General features: G+C 40.2%; 1 protein-coding gene across 1 annotated transcript; it reads left to right on the top strand.

Moving 5' to 3' along the window:
- The first annotated feature begins 10,792 nt into the window (after positions 1–10,792).
- LOC119766102 lies at positions 10,793–18,877 on the top strand. The gene is made up of 4 exons (XM_038250495.1): positions 10,793–11,166; positions 11,241–11,937; positions 12,072–12,144; positions 18,597–18,877. Exons 1-4 carry the CDS (start codon positions 10,793–10,795, stop codon positions 18,761–18,763), a joined length of 1,311 nt encoding a protein of 436 aa, XP_038106423.1. The 3' UTR covers positions 18,764–18,877.
- The last annotated feature ends 940 nt before the right edge of the window (positions 18,878–19,817 follow it).

Raw genomic sequence — 19,817 nt, forward strand, 5'->3', positions numbered from 1 at the left:
GTTCGGACCCTGCGGATGTTGCTGAAACAGCCAACGCCGAAATCAATCACTGTAAACAATGCTGCTGCAACAGTGACGATTATAGGCAAAAAATCGCTTTGCAAACTCAAAGCAAAGAACAAAAATGTGCGGATTCGAGTAAAAGGTGGGCCAAAAAGCAGTACACAACCGATTGAACCCGAGCCAAGCAGCAGCAGCAGTAAAAGCAACAACAGTAAACCAGAACAAAATACAATGGAAACAAGTGAAATTGACGAAGAAGACAACGATGGATTCGAGACCGTGCTTTCTAAGCACACCCGCCGCCGAAAGCGCTTACAGGCATATTTGGACGCGGAAGACGAGCTAACAAAAAACGAAGAGAGATGGCTGCAGAAGAAACAGATGAAGAAGATGAAGATGTCATAAAGGCAAAATATTATAAGAAAAATGTTGTGAGATAACTTCTAAATCCCTGGAAGAAGAGGACGAAGAAAAACTTGAAGAACTTGATAATTCATTCTTTAAATATTCCGCTAAATATTTGAAACATAGACAGAAATCGTTAGAAAAAAGGCATGGTAATAATTATTGAAGTGATTTTAAACTCTGTAATCTTTCCTCTTTCACTATCCACCTTGAAGAGATGAATGCACAATGGTGTAAAGTCTCTATAATAATAATAAAAAAAAAACAACTGTATGGGTCGTCCATACTTAAAAATATTACGTATTTAATTTTTTTGAGGCACATTTGTTCTATTCAATACATTCATCGATTCCATTGCATGAGACACACTTGTTCCAACTGCATTTCACCATAAATCTAAATAACGGTTTGTGCCTTGGATACCATTCGTTTTTGAAAGGTCGTATGATATAATTGAAATAAAATAAATTAGCTAAAAGTTTTTACAACATCATTTTCTTATGTTGTTAGGAATACATCAACCTAGTATTCGTCATAGTTGATGTATTATGGATGGTTTTACAATTATATTCATAAAAAATATAATTTCACTAATTTTTTCATACAAAAATTTTGATTTAAATGCTAATTTTTCCAAAAGGTTAATTTTCCTAACAAATTCAAACTAAAATAAGTGTTTGAAAAAAGTTTTGATATGAAATGTTTTTCTTACGCTTAAATTAACCAACTCGTGAAAAAATAACATTGAAACAACTAATTTGAACTATTTTAACAATAAATTTACTTTGCACGCTTTTGTACCAAAGCCCTGTGCACGTTTGTGCTAACTCATACAAATTACCTCCCAAAACACACTTGTGCCAATTGCAAGCATGATTTTTTTTCGTATTTTCTCTGCCAAAATTTTTCTAGCATTTCAAAAGTTTTTATATTTCACAATGTCTTTAAGTAATGTCAGGTGCATACTTTAAAATTGTTAGAACAATTGTTTGTCGAATAGTTTTCCAGAAACAGTAATTCAAAGTTTAAAAATCGATTTTCTCGCAACTACCAAAATGTCAGTTAGTATAAGAGAGCACACCGCTATCGAGTTGTTTTGTTTAGTAACTGTCACCTTCTCCTTTTGTGCACGTTTTGGCAGCAAACCAAGTCGCAGTGATTTGCCCTGTTTTTCAAGTTGTTGCTTACGATTTTTTGAGCATATGTTTTCAGTGGCGACAAGGGGTTCGTTCATGCGTCGCTTCTTCAATGGTGGCCCGTTTTCTGACTTTTTCTCAGTCGAAACCAATGCCTCCGCATTGTGGTGCTTAACCTTTTCTGGTTTTATTGTCAACGACAACCGGCTTGTTTTACTGACCACTAAAATGATCCTTTTTAGAGCAGGATTACTTTCCTTAGTGATACAGACAAAAGTCAAAGCTACAAAAAGCACTGGTCTATCTTGTTATTGCTAAAACTCAACGTTAATTGAATTTCTAATATTGTTTAATCAAAGTCCAAATCTCCCGACATCCCCTTGTTCCGTCCAAACCAAACCATTCCAGCAAGCTGACTCGCCCCGGAGATGCTAATCATTCTAATTCAACAAATCCACGATCCGCCCTGATTAGCAGTCATCTGTTATTCCCTGTGTGATGGGACTCCGAAAAACAGAAACAGCAGCAGTCGAAAGAAATAAAAGCCCCGCCGCAAATCATCATCCATCACCGGGAGTTTTCCGAGGCAAGCCAACTGTCCCCAGAGACACCATTAGATTTGATTCGCTTCCCTGTCAAGTCGGACGCAAAATATGACTTTGCAATTACTCGCTGGGGCTCTCTATCTCTGCTGAGGGAGTCCGTTTTCTAGGACAGGGCCCGAGGATGACGAGTTTGGAGTTGGAATTTTTGACGCAAATCCCTCCGGCTTGGTTCTCTCTCTGATGGGACGAATTTGGATGCTGGAAATGGACCAAACTCGGAATTTGAGCTAGTTATGTTTGGTTTGTGTCTCTGCTAAACTTTGATTTGAAACATCTTTGACTGATGAGTAAGCAAGGACTCAAACCAACCAATCAGATTTACCTTGCAGAGACACAAACCAAGCAAACACACTTTCGTGTTACCTTCAAAAACCCTAGTCCGTTTCCAGCACACTTGTTAGTTTGACCAAACGATGCTGCTTGTTGCGAAACATTTAACTTTTGGCGCCAAGTGGACAGATCGGGCCGCCACGATTCAAATCGCTTCGGGGGGCCTCCAGGCAGTGCCAAGTGGCGGGCCAAAGTGAGTTCATTGTAAATCACGCCTGTCACAAGGAAATTATGCTCAGTAAACGCACCGCCGGAATAATAACAACTTGCGCTGGAAACGAGAAATAAGAAATAATTTTGACTTGACTTGGGTTACTTCACAGGGAGAATTGTCCTGACGGACTGGAGGAAAGGAGGTCGATTGGAAGGGGAGATTTAAATTAGGCCAGATTCATTGCGAGACGTGGCAGCTGTTGTCCTGGGACCAATTTTTGCTGCAGATTTCGTTTGATCTGATGTAATGTGGAATAAGTTCCTAAATTGATAAATAAAAAATTTGATTTATGTCATCTTTTTCTATTTGTAATGTTTCAATGCTACAATTCCACAATGTGATGAGCAAAATAAAAATAAAAACTAGCGAAAGTAAATACAAAACATGCACATCTCAATCAAAGACGTAGAAATCAAGCAACAACATTAGAAACAAAAGGATTTGTTGATCATTGGTAATTAAACAAAGAATTGATTTTCGACTGGTATGTTTGTTTTGATTGGGATATGGCTTTCTCAGTCGGTGTCGACTCCCGATCAATATTAAAGCCTTCTAATATTACATAAACAGGCTCTTTTGTTGAAGAGTGCTTGGATATCTTGCCGTACTGAAGTTTATTTCTGCAACTACGTCAATTTCTGTTTTTTCCAAACATATCCTCGATTGAAAGCATTGAAAACTTTGAATTACAGTTGTCTTTTGGTCTTGCTTTTGAGTCGTTTTCATTGAGTAAATAAAAAAATACGTCACCGGAATTTTCCACCATTTATCGAATCCAGTGGCCCTGAACACGATCACCTCTTTAGCCACCGATAAAACGACAGATCCATTTTTGTGCAAGTCAGAAAACTCAACTGAACCATCTAAGTGTTTGTCACTATGTTCCATTCCATCTGCCTTCTGATTGCAATTTCGTCCATTATAAGTGCCGTTTATTCGCCAGTTTTGCTTCTCTGGACTTCAGTTGGAGTGTGGTTTTTATAGCCTTCCTCACCTTACTGAGGAAAGGCTATAAAATCACTCGAAAACTGAACTTCTCAATTAGACCTCCTAGACCCACATTCATGTATACTAGCGTGGTTCACGTTTCTATGAAAAAGACAAAAGTTGTTATTTTGTCTTGCATCAACCGGAATTTCGTTCTTCTATGTCCCCAGAAGCACTCCTGAAAATTTGAGCCCATTTGGTAAGGTCTAGGAGCTCCAGTTTCAATTTGAAATTTATATGGGATTTTGATTTATTTTCCATGGGAAACTATCTTTTTTTACATTGTATTAGGATTTTTTTTTATAAATCGATGATATGACTTGATTCTTATAGTAGGAGATAGGTTTTGAACTGGGGAACAACTTTGTAGAACATACCAACATGCTAGGAAGTGACCCGTTAAAGATACAGATACTTTTAGATGGTGGCTGGCCCCTTCAAAAGCCACAATCTAAAAGTATCTGTATCGTTAAAGGGTCACTTCCTAGCATGTTGGTATGTTCTACAAAGTTGTTCCCCAGTTCAAAACCTATCTCCTACTATAAGAATCAAGTCATATCATCGATTTATAAAAAAAAATCCTAATACAATGTAAAAAAAGATAGTTTCCCCATGGAAAATAAATCAAAATCCCATATAAATTTCAAATTGAAACTGGAGCTCCTAGACCTTACCAAATGGGCTCAAATTTTCAGGAGTGCTTCTGGGGACATAGAAGAACGAAATTCCGGTTGATGCAAGACAAAATAACAACTTTTGTCTTTTTCATAGAAACGTGAACCACGCTAATGTATACCTATCGACTCAGAATCGAATTCTGAGCAAATTTCTGTGTGTGTGGTGGGATGTTGATCAAAAAATTGTCACTCGATTATCTTGACATTGGGTGAACCGATTTTGTCCGTTTTGTCGTCATTCGATCCGTTTTGGGGTCCCATAAGTCGCTATTAAAAATTATGCAGTTTAGTTTAGTACTTCAAAAGTTATGCTAAAAAAACGATTTTAACAAAAGTCCGGAAGATTGTAAAAAGGGTGGTTTTTGTAAGAAAACCCGGCATGTTATACATTTTCAGAAAGGGATTTGAAAGACCTTTCCAACGTGTCCAAGACATTGAAGATCTAACAACCCTATCAAAAGTTATGAGCACTCAAGTGTTATTTATGCACTTTTTGAAGGCCGGATCTCAGATATTTTGATGAAAACTTTGTCCAAAAATATCATGCGACCTATCTTTGGATAGGTAATTAAAAGACCTTCCCACAAGCGTGTTTGGATAGCATTACCCTTTAAATGAGAGGAAGGCACCAACCACCTAAGGGTGGATTAAGTAACGTTTTATATATATTTTTTAATTGTCTTGTTTAAAAATACTAACCTAAAGAATGGGCGGATTTGGTCTAAAAATGTACACGAACGAGACCAACTTTTATCAATAAATCTCGCCAATACAGGAAAAAAAGGAGAACTGGCAACACTGCCAGCGGGTACGGGTGTTGTTTCGTCGCGCTCCGTGTTTTTCGTAATTTTTTGTCGTGTTTTTAAGTGTAAAAATTACAAATCTGGTGTTGATTGGTCGGTTTTATCGTGACCTAACGGGGGATTGTGGAGGTTTAGTGTTTAGTTAATATTTATTATGCTTTTGACGAGGTTTTGTTCGGGGTACCGCGGAAGAGTTTGCCGCGGTAGTGTCATGGCGGCCGATCATTTTTTTGGTTATTGCCTTGTATAGAGCGTGCATGTTAACTTTACCGATCGACCGGTGAAGAATGTTTCAGTGGGTTAAGTGAAAATTTAAAAATGGAATTGTTGTAATTTTTGTGAAATGTTGAAAAAATGTAATATGGCGACGAGGCCGCGAAAAAACAGCTCGACGAAATGCAGGGAAGAGACGGAGAGTTCAAGTAAAGTGATAAGTGTGCGTACCAGCATCAGATAAGAGTGAAAAAGACAACGATGTTTTAATCCTGCCGTCTTACGAGGAAGAGAGAAGAAAAATATTATTTGTGCAGAAATGTAGAATCTTAAAAAAGAGAAAGGGAAAGCGCGAGAGAGCGGTGTGTCTCCTGTGTGAAAAGATGTGTGAGGGGGGGTAGTGATATGCGAGAAGGCAGATTAATTTTTTTCAAGGCCGTGAAGCTGCTCAACAATTGCCATGCCAGCACATTGGTGGTGGTGCGCTTGCATCAATAAACGTGTGGCGAAGGGTTTGTGTATATGTGAGTGCGGCTTGTGATCAGTGCTGCCAGTTTAGAAAGGTGGTTCAGTATAGAGTGAGGGAGATAAATATAGGTCACTCAACGAGCCTCAAAAGGCAACAACAGAAAAAGGAAAGAAAATGTCAAGTGCACTGGAGTAGAGGTTTGGCGTTTCTGTTCGAACACGAAAAAGTCGAAACGTTTTTGAGAAGCTGAAGGGTAGGAGAAATCTCGGTGAGAACTTTCCATTATTAAACTGTATTAAAAATTTAATTAATTTGAAGATTAATCGCATTGCTACCAAAATTATGTTAATCGATCGTTAACGGACGCTATAAAAATTCCCGGTGAGTTTGTTTCAACTTAGAACTTTTTTAAAATGCTTAGCTGCATGTTCATATAGCTAAGGTTTATTTTTCTGTACATCTGTTTGAATTTAGAGGCTATAGGTTTAACAAAAAATAATGAGAATTTTTCGTTAGGTTTTGTTTTGTTTATTTCTTAAATGTTTTTTTTTATTTCAAAATATGGAGTGATAAAGAAGAAGAAAAGAAAGTTTCGCACTACCGGGGGTACTGAAAATAGGTGAAGATTTTTTTTTTTTTTTTGTATACGTTGGTTCAAGTTTTGATGCTACGCTTCATCAGTGCTTTCGCATTGGTGTAAGGAGGAGCAACCGAGAGCTGTAGGCGGCGGAACTGGCGTGGTTCCGGTCGACGGGAGCATGACTTGCTGAGGTTGGAGAGAGAAGTTTTTGCTCTCTCGAGCGAGCTTTGCGGCGTGTTCGTGGATGCCAAATCATTGATGTGAGAATCTGCATCAATGAGGAAAAAGTCTGCAAATGCCTTGGAAGCCGTTTTTGCAGACTCAGCTGTATTAACATTATTCCTGGTGAGTTTGTTCCATTTAAAGCTCAGTGTGTGTGTGGATGTGAATGACTGTATGTGTGTATGGAAGTGTGAGAAAAGAGAGCAAAATGGAACTGTTGTGGTTATCTAAATCCTAATGTTAATGTTCTTTTTCTTAATTTTCTTCTTTTCTTATTACTATAAACTTTTAATTGCATTTCATACTAATACGAAGTTAGGGAGCGTTCTTTTTTTACGTAACGCAGTTATGGGGGGGGGGGGTCGCTCATCTGTTACGATTTGTTACGTAGGGGGGGATAGGGGTCAACAATACTAAATTTTGCGTTACGTAATAAAAGAACGCCGGTCATGCTTGCTCATACTTGGCTAATCATCCCAATTTATTACGTCTCTCTTTAATTTCTATTTAACAAAAATTTCTCCGCTAAAAAATCTCTTCTTTTCTTCTGATTATAATCTTTCACAAAGTTGTATTTTAAGAAACTATCTCTTGTAGAATCGAGTCTTTGATGCTCTTCTATTTTCTTAATTTTCTTTCTTTATGAAATCTTTATCTTTGCCTACTGCCAGGGAGAATAGAAGATGTACGCATTTCAACGGTCGAAATTTACGCAAGGTCCAATAACGCGTTTTCTTGAATTTATTGAAAATTGTGTCAGACAGTTTATTTTTTGTTCGACTTGTAGCGCCAATCCATCCGATCGCTTGTTTATTCGCGTTCGTCGCCGGTATGTTTTTGTTGTTTTCGGGCGTGTGCGTGCGTGTGTTAAAGAATGCGGCTGGCTCTGGAGGCTGCGATGACAACTATGCTAGTCCAATTTAAAGCGTCTTTCCGTCGGGTCACCGTGAAAATACCTCTTCTTAGCACTGTAGCTCGAAAAACACGCGACAAATATTATTTCAACGCGATTATTCCAGTCTTGCTTAAAACATCGTAATTCATCAGCCATTGATTAGCCACACATTTTATAATTATTTGAAAGTATAAATCATCTAAGTTAAACTCCTTATAAAAATGTTACGCTGAGTATAATATTTTACCATTTAATTACATATTATTTTGATCATATCTTTCCACAGCCGGCTGTCTAAGATTGAATCATTTAAGCTAAACTCAACAGCAAATAAACGGGAATAGTCTCATCCGCAGCATCCGATTGTTTGCCTTGAGAATAATACATCACCCTATTAAACGAAATTTATTGATTATTGGGCCACATCATCATCCTTTATGATGAATCCTGGCCATTACCCTTTCCCACTAACAAAATCCCAAGTAGAAGTAGTTTTCCGGCACACGCGGGGGTGTGGATATCGTATAGAACCCACCCTTGGTAGCAGCCTGTGCTAACTAACATTCCCGTTCCGTTCCCTCGAGATCTACAAACTGACATGGCGGGCGCCGTTGGTGGCCAATGACTGTTACCTATTAGCAACGGCTCTAGTTTTGATGATCGTGATGTTTTATCTTTTCAGCGCATTCATGCATGCTGTTGATAAGGGAAACATTATTTGATCGTTGAAGCGTATGACCGGTTGTGTTGATAGGATATTACGGTCCTGTTCAGCAACGGAGAAGGACAACCATGGGTGGTCTCTCATGCTCATGCTCATGCTAAATCTCGCCAATACAGGAAAAAAAGTTTTCTGGACCAACTCTCTAAACCCCGGGGGACAAAAATCACAAACAGTTGAAGTGTGAGCATCATGGGTGAAAATGTACAATATTTTATTATGAATTTCGATCACCTTGGACGCGTTTCAGCGAAAACTATCCGTTCTGATACGTCTTAGCATAGTTAAAATATCCAGCTTTTTAAGCGAAAATGGCGTTCGAATGTTGAACGTCCGATATGTCAAAATCGCGCAGTAGCACCAACATTAGAAAAAAATGTGGCTGTCATGCCATGGCACACTTTTATCGTAATGTTGGTACCACTGCGTGATTTTGACATTTCGGGCGTTCACCATTCAAACGCCATTTTCGCTTGAAAAGTTGGATTACTTCTTTCGTTTTGAACCGTTTGTGCAAGAGGCTTACCATAGAAACAAGTCGAATCTTCAAGATTTTGAAAGCGGACCCTACCCAGACTGCTTCAGGGAGTATGGAAGGCTACAGTACATTTTTGTAACAACTTATTAAGATGTTCTGGGTCATCCAAGAACTCCTTGGAGTTGAGAACGGTGAGCTGCCACCGTAACAAACAAGAGTTCAGTGATTTTGGTTTACCACTGATCATACCCGCATAGCTTCAGTGTGTAGCGTGTGGCATTCCAGTTGAGAGTGTAGTTTGATCGAGCTAAAGTGTGGGATTCCGGTTTAGAGTGTAGTTGAATGGAACTGAGTTGTGGCAATAAAGATGGAGTTGTTGGCTCCCATTTGGTATGAGAATAAATATAAAATTGTGTAGTTATTTACATAGTCCAAGATGCCACATTGGCGATCCTGCCATGTTAAATGTGAATTATGTGTTAAATGGCAGTTTTTTACGGTTTTAAGTATAGTAATTGGTGATAGAATATTGTGTGGTTTGAGTCGAAAAAAAAAAGTAAGTAAGAAGAACAATGATGATAATCGCGGGAGCCAACAAACCCCAGAGTTAAGGAGCTTTCAGAAGTGTTGCCAGGAAAACAGAAAAATGAGTTTTAAAAATGAGTATGGTTTGAGTCGGGAAAGCCCTTGGCCAAACAATTAAGGAAAATTGAATTAATCACAGAACAAGAAAAAAAAGCGGTCAGTTGAGTCGGGTAAGCCTCAGGCCATACAAAACCGGTGAATTTAATCGATATTAGAGCAGTCCATGGCCAAACGAACATACAGTTATTTAGCCGCTGAGCAGGATAACGTCCATTGCCAGCGTCAGTGTGTATCGAGATGTGTATGCTGAGTTGGAGAAGACCAAAACCAGCAGGATATGGTAATTACCGAGCTGGATAGAGGATGCCTGGCCGGTTAAATGGTTTGCTGAGCAGTTTTAGACCTATGCCAGCAGTTGTTCCCGACTGAGCAGGGTAGAGCCCATTGCCAGTTAGCTATTGTGACTGAGCAGGATTAAGTCCATTGCCAGATCGAAATAAGATGCCGTTGTTTACGATTAGAACTTACCTTGCAAAAAAAAAAAAAAAAAACAAAATTGATGATAAAAAAAAAGAAACGAAAAAAAAGTCAACAATTAAAATAACTGGTCGCACTGTTGGGTGAACTTTACTGCCGTTCTACGCATAATTGTCCCATGTCAGTTTTGGACGATTTTGACTTTATTACATTTTTAAGTTTAGTTTGATGTGTACTTTAAGAAAAACACATAAAATCTGGTACTTTGTTCGGAAACTCATTCAAATCAACATCAAGTCTGTTTGTCCCATCGTTAAACTTCTACGCATAATTGTCCCACCAAGTATTTTCATTCACGAAATCATTAGTTTTACGAAGCATTATGTCTTGTTTACCTGTTGTATAGCAAGAGAATCACAAATAAGGGTGTTAAACTGCTAACTGGGGCGATTAGGGACACATAGGGCGAATAGGAACCCACGGGACAATTATGCGTAGAAACACTGAAATCGGTCGAAAAATTTCAATCGCGTTTTTCTCAGTTGCACTTTTTTGAACATGGGACAATTATGCGTAGAACGGCAGTTTAGTCGAATCAGCCGTTGTAACTGTCACGGAGAAGAGAGAGCTTTTTCATCGACTTTATTTTTGCTTGAGCAGAGCCTACTGAGTTGGTCGCATTCTCTCTGTTAGAAGGAGATAGAAATAGATTAGGCTGTGCGAGTTCTGAAAGTGTGAGTGAGAAGGCGGTATTTTGAACATTTCGGTTTGGAGGACAGCACAAAGGAAAGTGTATTCTTTTGTTACTCGTCGCTGAAAACGGTGGTACAGAGTGATTCCTCCGCGGCGAGTCGCGTTTTTCTTTGTTTTAAAAAAAAGTGGAAGTGAATTTTGGATTTCAAGGTATGAAAATCCGTTAGAATTCAATTGTTTTCTTCAGTTTTCGGGTACCGTGTTAGTAGAACCGTTTTTCTTGTCAAATTTTTTAGGTCATGAGTGGCACGTGGGAGATCTCTGACGTAACGCCGTCTGACAAATCGCTTTTGGAGGTTAGGTACGTCGAGGCGCAAGAGGCGACACAGGGGTCCGGAAAATCCCAAGAGGCAGAATGGCTGTCTGGCACGTGGCCGTTGACGCCGTTCGATGGTACGCTGATGCCAAACAACCGGAAGTCAGAGTGGATCCGGTTCCGAGATCAGTTTAACCGCATTGTTTCCTGCAAGGCACCGGTGGGACCGTCCACAAAACTGACTGGTTTGAAGATCTTCGCGGGCGATTTCCTGCTCAACATTATTGAAATGCAGGAGAAACTGGTTGATTCGGAGTCAATTGATGTTTATTCGGACACGGTAGAGGCGCTCAACAGGTAAAAATAATGAAAAATGTGGGTGGTTCCAAAGTAAGTAGAGACGAATTGAATCGTGTTGATCAATCTCACAGGTACTTCAACCAAATCTGTGATTCGGCAAAGGAGAGGCTAAAGTTTCGTGAAATGAAAATGAGCGAGGGCGAACCGTTCGACGACTGGGTCCTGCGCCTAGAGGCGCAGGCGAAGTACTGTGATTTCGAGCTGAAACAGAGGAAAGAGGAGTTTTTGCAGGCTCTGACGAGACGCTCCATCCCGGACATCGCTGGCAAGCTGTACGAGGCATCGGACATGCTGGGGCGCGATCTGCAAAAGATCATTAATCACGGCAAGCATCTGGATGACATCAGGCGGGAAGCGGCAGATGCCGCTAAGCAGCTGGACGAGAGAGCTGGCGCAAGCGGAGGCCAACGCCACGAAGAAGAGGGGTTCAAAGCAGTGAACGTGGTGCGTCAATTCAAGCCGAAGGCGGAACGCGGTCATTATTTTTCGGGCGGATCAACCAAGGGCTTCGCGGTGCCACAGAAGAGGTATCGCGACTGGCCTCTGAAGCGGGATGCGTGGGAGAAGATGTCCGTGGCTAACTGCACAAAGTGCGGTCGGGTGCATGGGCCAGGACAGTGCGCAGCTTTCCGCGTGAAGTGCTGGAACTGTGGCGTCTGGGGTCACTTTGCCGAGTGTTGCAAGAATCCCAAAGCCATGGAGGGGGGTTCGCGCGACCGACGTTACCGACCGGAATCCGTCAAAGAAGAAGCTGGAAGGATTAATCAGGTAGATACTGAAAAGTCGTAAATGTTTCGTTTAAAAGTACATCATTCCTTCGCATACAACGTACTTGAATTCATAAACAGTTCGCACAGTAAAGCGTATTTCTATTGTTTTTGGTTTCTTTTCTTGTTATTCAGTTGCTCGCTCGGAATCAAGAGTACGATACCCCGCACGCGGCGATTGATCCGCGGTTGGTGAACTGTATAATCGGTACGGAGTGTGTGCAGTTCCTAGTCGATTCTGGTGCAACGGTGAATACGGTCACGGTTGGCGTCTGGGAATCCCTCAAAGCATGCTGCAAATCAGTCTTGCACGATGTTGAGTTGGTTCCTCAAGAAGTATTGAGATCTTACGCCAAACAGAGTCCACTCGAAGTTGAATGTTCGTTCAGAGCTTATGTTGGCGTTAGGGGGAACAGTCGACCACTGCAATTGGCTAAATTCTTCGTAGTCAGAGGCACCGAGTTGTCCCTGCTGGGTTTTGAGACGTCGCTAAAACTAGGGCTGATCCGATTGGGACCAACAAGCAACGCAGTTCTGGATCCGTTGGGTGGTGATGCTGTATGTAGCGTACAGGCTGAAAGCTCGGAATTCCCAAAAGTTAAGTTGGCCCCGGTGAAGTTTAAGGTGGACGACACCGTTACACCGCGACAGATTATTCGTTATAACATCCCAAAAGCATTCGAGAACGCCACCAATGAGAGACGCTGTTCATACGAACGATGGAGAACAGCGGTATAATTGAACGAGCGGATAAAGAGAACGACATTATCACGCATGTGTCTCCGCTGGTCTTGGTGCCAAAGGGTACGAACGATTTCCGGATAGTTGTGGACTACAGAGCTGTGAACAAAGCGATCGTGAGGGAGCCCTACCCTATGCCATCACTGGATAAGATCTGGGCGGAGATTCCTAACGGAACACTGTTCTTCACCAAACTAAATCTTAGAGATGCCTATTTCCACATCGAGCTGGACGAGAGTGTACGTCATTTCACGACATTCATGACCGCGAACGGCCTTATGCGCTTTACGAGATTACCTTTCGGGCTAGCGAATGCCCCGGAGCCTTTTCAGCGGTCGATGGAGAAACTGATGGTCAAGTGCAAGAATATAATCGTTTACCTTGACGACATTTTAGTGTATGGGAGGACGCTCGAAGAGTTGCGGGAGTACGTTGATATGGTCAGGAAAACGTTGCAGGAAAACAATCTAACCATAAACGAGGAAAAGTCTGTTTACGATCAGAGATCGGTTGATTTCTTGGGCTTCACAATTGACGGAAGCGGAATTACGCCCGCCTGTAAGAAGATTTCCGATATCAAGCAGTTCCACCAGCCCACAGTGGTCGGAAACGCAAATTTAGCAGGAATAATTTATTTCCGCTTCAGGGATGCATTTTCGAGCTTCGGTGTCTAAGAAGCATTTGTTAAGAATAAAATTCTACATCTTTTGGTCAAAACGATATTAGGGTGGTCCAACAATTTCTAATATTTTCAAAAACTATCTTCGCTTCTAGATGAGATAGAGGTATACTTTCTTCAACAGTATTGTAGTACTAGCCATTTCAAACAACTTTGTCGAAGACACCAAATCTCTATCTCTTAATCTGATCATTCTACAGCATTTTATATTAAAAGCAGTAGGGTGGCCCATCAAAAAAGTGTTTTTATTACGTATCTTTTTTGTATTATTTTTGGCAATTTTGGTGTCTTCGAGACATATTTAGAGCATAAAAATACGCGTCTTTTGGAATGTCAACGAAGTCACTAGGTCATTTTGGTAAAAAGTTACAGCGTTTTTAAAGTTTTTAATAGGCCTTTTTCAAATGTTTGTATCTTTTCGAGGGGGACACAAAAAAATACGCTCTGCGGTGCATCTGAAAGCTCAAAACTTCTTTCTTAATATGAATATAACATCTCAAAAGGGTTTTTCTTAAACCCAAGTTACAGCGATTTAAAAATGGTCATTTTATGAGATTTTGTACCATGCTCTATGAGAAAATTTACATGAATGTCGCATTAATCAGTATCAAAACTGAGCATTGTGAGCTCAAATGCAGGAAAAATTGGTTTGTGGACAAACGTGGTCGAACCTGGTTGTTATGGCAACTAGGGTGGTCTTAGATGACCTAGGGTGGTTCATATTCGTTCACTCTTATAAGAATGATTTTTTTTTATTCGAATAGAAAGAAAAATAAAAAAATAATTAAAATACATAACCTGTTTTAAATAGTAAAGCAGCTGAGGGTATGATATCTGATTAGGGTGGCTCAAATTTATTAGAAAATAAAAAGATTAAAGATTAAAGATTTTATTTGTTAGAAAATGTATTTTAACATATTATTATTTCTCTACGTTTTCGTAAATCGACTTTTATTTGTATTATTTTCTTATCGATTTAGCGTCTTGAAAAAGTTGTAGGTTATGATTTGAACCCTTCAAAATAGTTTCAGGGAAAAATGCACAATTTAGAAATTGATATTCGAAGTTGATTTTCCAATACTCTTATTTTATTTCTGAAAATTTGTTAAATTTGTTAGGAAACATCTTTTAGGCTAGTGTTCAGGTTTTGATGTAAAACCTGGTACTATTTTTTTTTTTGATTAAATGCACCGTTATCATTATTTGCATTTGTAGGTAAAAACATATAAATTGGAAAAGGATCCTCGTATTGGCATCCTAATTATACAAAGTGACTCCTTTTGTCAAAGAAAATGCATGGAAAGTTTTATCCTATTAGGCCGTTGCAAATATTTTTGAAGTTTATGTCCCTCGACTCTGACCAAAGTCGAGGGGGCAAAAAATAAAAAAGTATAAAAATTGAAATTACGAGCCATGGTTTCAAAATTTTAATGAAAAAAGTGTTTTTAAATGCATTATACACCTGTCCAATTGTTTTGCCATCATTAGTTTCGAAAATATCTAAGTATTGACGAAAAAATTTTTTCTGCGGAAATTTTTTTTTTGCGGTGCTGTACAGCACAATTTCATCAAAATTCAAAACATTTTTAAACAAACCCAAACATGCTAAATATGACTATCAATGCAGAAAAATGCATTTTAGATTGTTTTCAGTTGATTAGACTTCTATTTTCATTGAAATTTTGAAGTTTTTTGGAAAAATATTTTTTTTTGCCCCCTGATTTTTCAGACCAATTTTGAAGGGGGGGGGGGGCGACATAAACTTTGAAAAATATTTGCAACGGCCTTAAAAAAATACAAATAAAAGTCGATTTACAAAAACGTAGAGAAATTATAAAATCTCTAATCTTTAATCTTTTTATTTTCTAATTAATTTGAGCCACCCTAATCAGATATCATATCATATTTATCTTTCTTTCTATGCGAAATTAAAAAAATCATATCTTATAAGAGTGAACGAATATGAACCACCCTAGGTCATCTAAGACCACCCTAGTTGCCATAACAACCAGGTTCGACCACGTTTGTCCACAAACGAATTTTTCCTGCATTTGAGCTCACAATGCTCAGTTTTGATACTGATTAATGCGACATTCATGTAAATTTTCTCATAGAGCATGGTACAAAATCTCATAAAATGACCATTTTTAAATCGCTGTAACTTGGGTTTAAGAAAAACCCTTTTGAGATGTTATATTCATATTAAGAAAGAAGTTTTGAGCTTTCAGATGCACCGCAGAGCGTATTTTTTTGTGTCCCCCTCGAAAAGATACAAACATTTGAAAAAGGCCTATTAAAAACTTTAAAAACGCTGTAACTTTTTACCAAAATGACCTAGTGACTTCGTTGACATTCCAAAAGACGCGTATTTTTATGCTCTAAATATGTCTCGAAGACACCAAAATTGCCAAAAATAATACAAAAAAGATACGTAATAAAAACACTTTTTTGATGGGCCACCCTACTGCTTTTAATATAAAATGCTGTAGAATGATCAGATTAAGAGATAGAGATTTGGTGTCTTCGACAAAGTTGTTTGAAATGGCTAGTACTACAATACTGTTGAAGAAAGTATACCTCTACACAGTAAAAAAAATCATGGTAAAATTACATCTAAAAAGGAGTACATCTTTTATGTCAGAAAAAAGCTTTAATTTTACCTCTAATAATGTGTAAATTTACATCTGGTAGACGCTAGGAAAAAATATATGTAATCCCAAAAAAATATCAAACCGGCGATTGTTATATCCAGCTTACTAAGTCCGCGCCCCAACTCGCACGGCCATCTCACCGCTGTGAAAACTGTACGATCAAAGCCAATGTAGCTCTATGTGCTCCGTACATTGTATGCTGTATTTACTGCATATACGGTACATAGAGCTACATTGGCTTTGATCGTCCAGTTTTCACAGCGGCGAGTTGGCCGTGCGGGTTGAGGCGCCGGTTTGATATTTTTTTAGGATTACAGATATTTTTTCCTAGCGTCTGCCAGATGTAAATTTACACATTATTAGAGGTAAAATTAAAGCTTTTTTCTGACATAAAAGATGTACTCCGTTTTAGATGAAATTTTACCATGATTTTTTTTACTGTGTATCTCATCTAGAAGCGAAGATAGTTTTTGAAAATATTAGAAATTGTTGGACCACCCTAATATCGTTTTGACCAAAAGATGTAGAATTTTATTCTTAACAAATGCTTCTTAGACACCGAAGCTCGAAAATGCATCCCTGAAGCGGAAATAAATTATTCCTGTTAAATTTGCGTTTCCGACCACTGTGCAGCCGCAGAAATCCGCAGAGGTGCGAAGTTTTTTGGGAATGATGACTTTTATTAGTCCGTTTATCCCAAATTTTGCACACAAGACGAAGCCACTCCGGGAGCTGCTGGCCGCAGAAACGAAGTTTGAATGGAGCGAGGAGCGCCAAGCCGCGTTTGAGTTCTTGAAGTTTGCGGCGGAAGACGATCTGGTGAAGAGGGGGTTCTTTGACGAGGACGACAACACTATATTGTACACGGATGCATCACCGTGGGGAATCGCTGGAGTTCTGGCTCAAGAAGCGAAGGTTGGAGGAGAGAGGCGGATTATTGCATGTGCATCGAAAAGCCTCACAGTAGCTGAGTGTCGCTATCCGCAGCTGCACCGTGAAGCACTAGCGATAATCTGGGCAATGGAAAGATTTGCCTACTACCTCCTTGGTAGGTCGTTTACACTGAGGTGTGATAGCGAAGCTTTGATGTTTATGACGAAAGGAAAGAGCAAGGATGTGGGAAACGGATTTTGTCAAGAGCCGAAGGTTGGCTGCTGCGTATGGATCATTATCGTTATGAATTCGAGCACGTGTCTGGCTTGGACAATATTGCGGACGCTGCATCCCGGATCAGCACCAAACGTGACGATCCGCAGTTCGGTGTTGGCAAGGAACCACAGGAGTTATGCTCGGTTACGGCAGATCCGGCGGTGATCAATGAGCATCTACTTGCGATGACGACTTCGGAGGTTAAGGAAAGATTCATTGAGGACAGCGAGCTTCAGACGGTGATCGAGTGGTTGGAGAAGGAAGAAAGGTGGCCAAATACGATCGTGAAATATCAGGCCTTTCAGCGTGAGTTGTACATGCAAGATGGATTATTGATGAAGCAGGAGAAGATCGTGCTACCAGCTGTTTTGAGGTGCCGTGCAATACGTGTGGCTCACCTGGGCCATCCTGGAATGTCGACAATGAAGAACTTTTAAGGCAAGGACTGTGGTGGCCGAGAATGGACCGTGAGGTGGAAGAATTTGTGCGCGGTTGTCCTGAGTGTCAATTAGTTACTAAGTCAAACAACACGCTTCCAATTGCGCTGACTGAGCTTCCGGAGAACCCTTGGGATTATGTATCGATGGATTTTTCATCGGCGTCGGATATTAACTGTTGGAAAGCTCTCGTTCTAACGGACAACTATTCGCGGTTCTTGGTAGCGTTGCCAATGGAGAAGACAGACACAGAAGCCGTTAAAAGTGCACTCAAGAAAGTGTTCTACACGTACCACATCCCAAGAACACTCAAGGCTGACAATGGACCACCTTTTAACAGCACTGAGCTGAAAGCTTGGCTTCAGAGTGCGTGGGGAGTAAAGTTGATCCACAGCACACCGCTGAACCCAACCGAAAATGGGTTGGTGGAACGAAGTATGAAGGGAATAAATAAGATCTCGGCGATTGCGAAGCTAGGGAAGAAGAGTTGGAAGGAAGCGCTGGTGGAGTATGTAGCTGCGTATAACACGTGGCCGCACCATGTGACGAAGGTACCACCGGCGGAGTTGATGTTCGGTCGCGTGGTCAGGGGTCTTCTGCCGGACGTGAGAACTGAACGCCGCCAGGTGATGGATGAAGAGCTGCGGGACCGTGACAGGACGGCCAAGTTTGACCGGAATTCCAGGAGGACATCAGACGTAAGGCATCAGGGTTAGAGTTTGCAGTTGGTGATACGGTGTTGGTGGCTCAAACAAAGCGAGATAAGACGGACACGCACTACAAGAACGCTCTGCACAAGGTGGTGGCTATAACTGGAGCTGGTCGAGTAACAGTCACTGACTTAGCTACTGGGAGATCTTTTGATCGCAGCTCTAAATGTCTTAAGAAGTTTGTGAGACGGCAAAGCAGTAAGTTCATTGTATTGTTATTTTGTGACAAGATGATTGGATTTTTTTTTATTATTTTAGTTATATATTTTTGTTTTGTTTTATTTTATTTTCAGCTGAGCTTGAGGAAGGAGGAGAATCGGATGAGGAGCAGCTGAGCGGCGGTGAGGGAGCATCGAATGTTTCGAAGGGAAACGATTCCAAGGACGAGCAACCTTTGGCGAAGCGTCGTAACACTAGGGAGATCAAACGCCCTGAAAGATATTTGAATAATGTACGTTAGTTAACGAATCTTTGCGTGGATTGATTTGGCAAGAGGCTGAACCAATAATATAAAGTTAAGTAACAGTTTCGTATTTATTGAAGGGGAGGATGTGGCATTCCAGTTGAGAGTGTAGTTTGATCGAGCTAAAGTGTGGGATTCCGGTTTAGAGTGTAGTTGGATGGAACTGAGTTGTGGCAATAAAGATGGAGTTGTTGGCTCCCATTTGGTATGAGAATAAATATAAAATTGTGTAGTTATTTACATAGTCCAAGATGCCACATGGCGTAGACTACTTTGATAAACTTAACGATCTCTAGGTTACCGGCAAGCGTTTCTTTGCGGCCCACACCGCAAGCTCGGACACGCCGACGACAGCGCCGCTGATCAAAGACAAACCAAGTAATGACGAACGCACGATGGGGACCATCCATAAACCACGTGGACACTTTTTTGGAAATCCCGTGGTTTAATCTTCCAGCGAGTCCATTTTTTCCATTGCGAAGATAATTCTGACCGATATAATCTTTAATATTTTTCTTTAAAAAAAACGACTTCATCTTTTCAAGATATTAAAGGCGACGTTCGATAAATACGAAGCCTTGGCATTTCTTCCCCCTCTTCGGTTGGAAATTCCGCCGTTTTCACAAGCATCTTTCTACTGTACCACGAAAAAATTGCAACTTAACAAGTCACAAAGGTTATCAAGCAAGCCAAGATCAGTTTCCATTTGTGCTTAGAAAATCTTTCAAATTCGAAACATTAACTATCAATTAAAAGACTTGTCATATTCTGAACCTTTCCTGAAACATACAAAGTAATAATACAATTACTGACCGACAGCAATGTTGAGGGATTCAGAATTTAGATATTGGATTTTTGCCTTCCCCGCCTTACTGAGGAAAGGCTATAAAATCGACACCCGCAATAGCCCGACGGGGTGTTTCCCGAAATTGCCGCCAGGTTCGCCTTTGTTCTGCGCCACATCCCTCTGGTGGTCTATTGCATGAACTAATTAAAAACCAACAGATGTCACCAGTTTTAGGTAAAGCCTTACGGTATCGAGAGCTATCTC

This window comes from Culex quinquefasciatus, chromosome 2, assembly GCF_015732765.1.
Source record: "Culex quinquefasciatus strain JHB chromosome 2, VPISU_Cqui_1.0_pri_paternal, whole genome shotgun sequence".
In the NCBI taxonomy this organism is placed as follows: Eukaryota; Metazoa; Arthropoda; class Insecta; order Diptera; family Culicidae; genus Culex; species Culex quinquefasciatus.

Excerpts from the sequence above, each read along its gene's own strand:
- LOC119766102 (XM_038250495.1), top strand. The coding sequence starts at position 10,793 with ATGAGTGGCACGTGGGAGATCTCTGACGTAACGCCGTCTGACAAATCG. Across the intron at positions 11,938-12,071 it reads AAGCTGGAAGGATTAATCAG|TTGCTCGCTCGGAATCAAGA; the intron begins GTAGATACTGAA and ends CTTGTTATTCAG. Across the intron at positions 12,145-18,596 it reads GTTGGTGAACTGTATAATCG|CTGAGCTTGAGGAAGGAGGA; the intron begins GTACGGAGTGTG and ends TTTTATTTTCAG.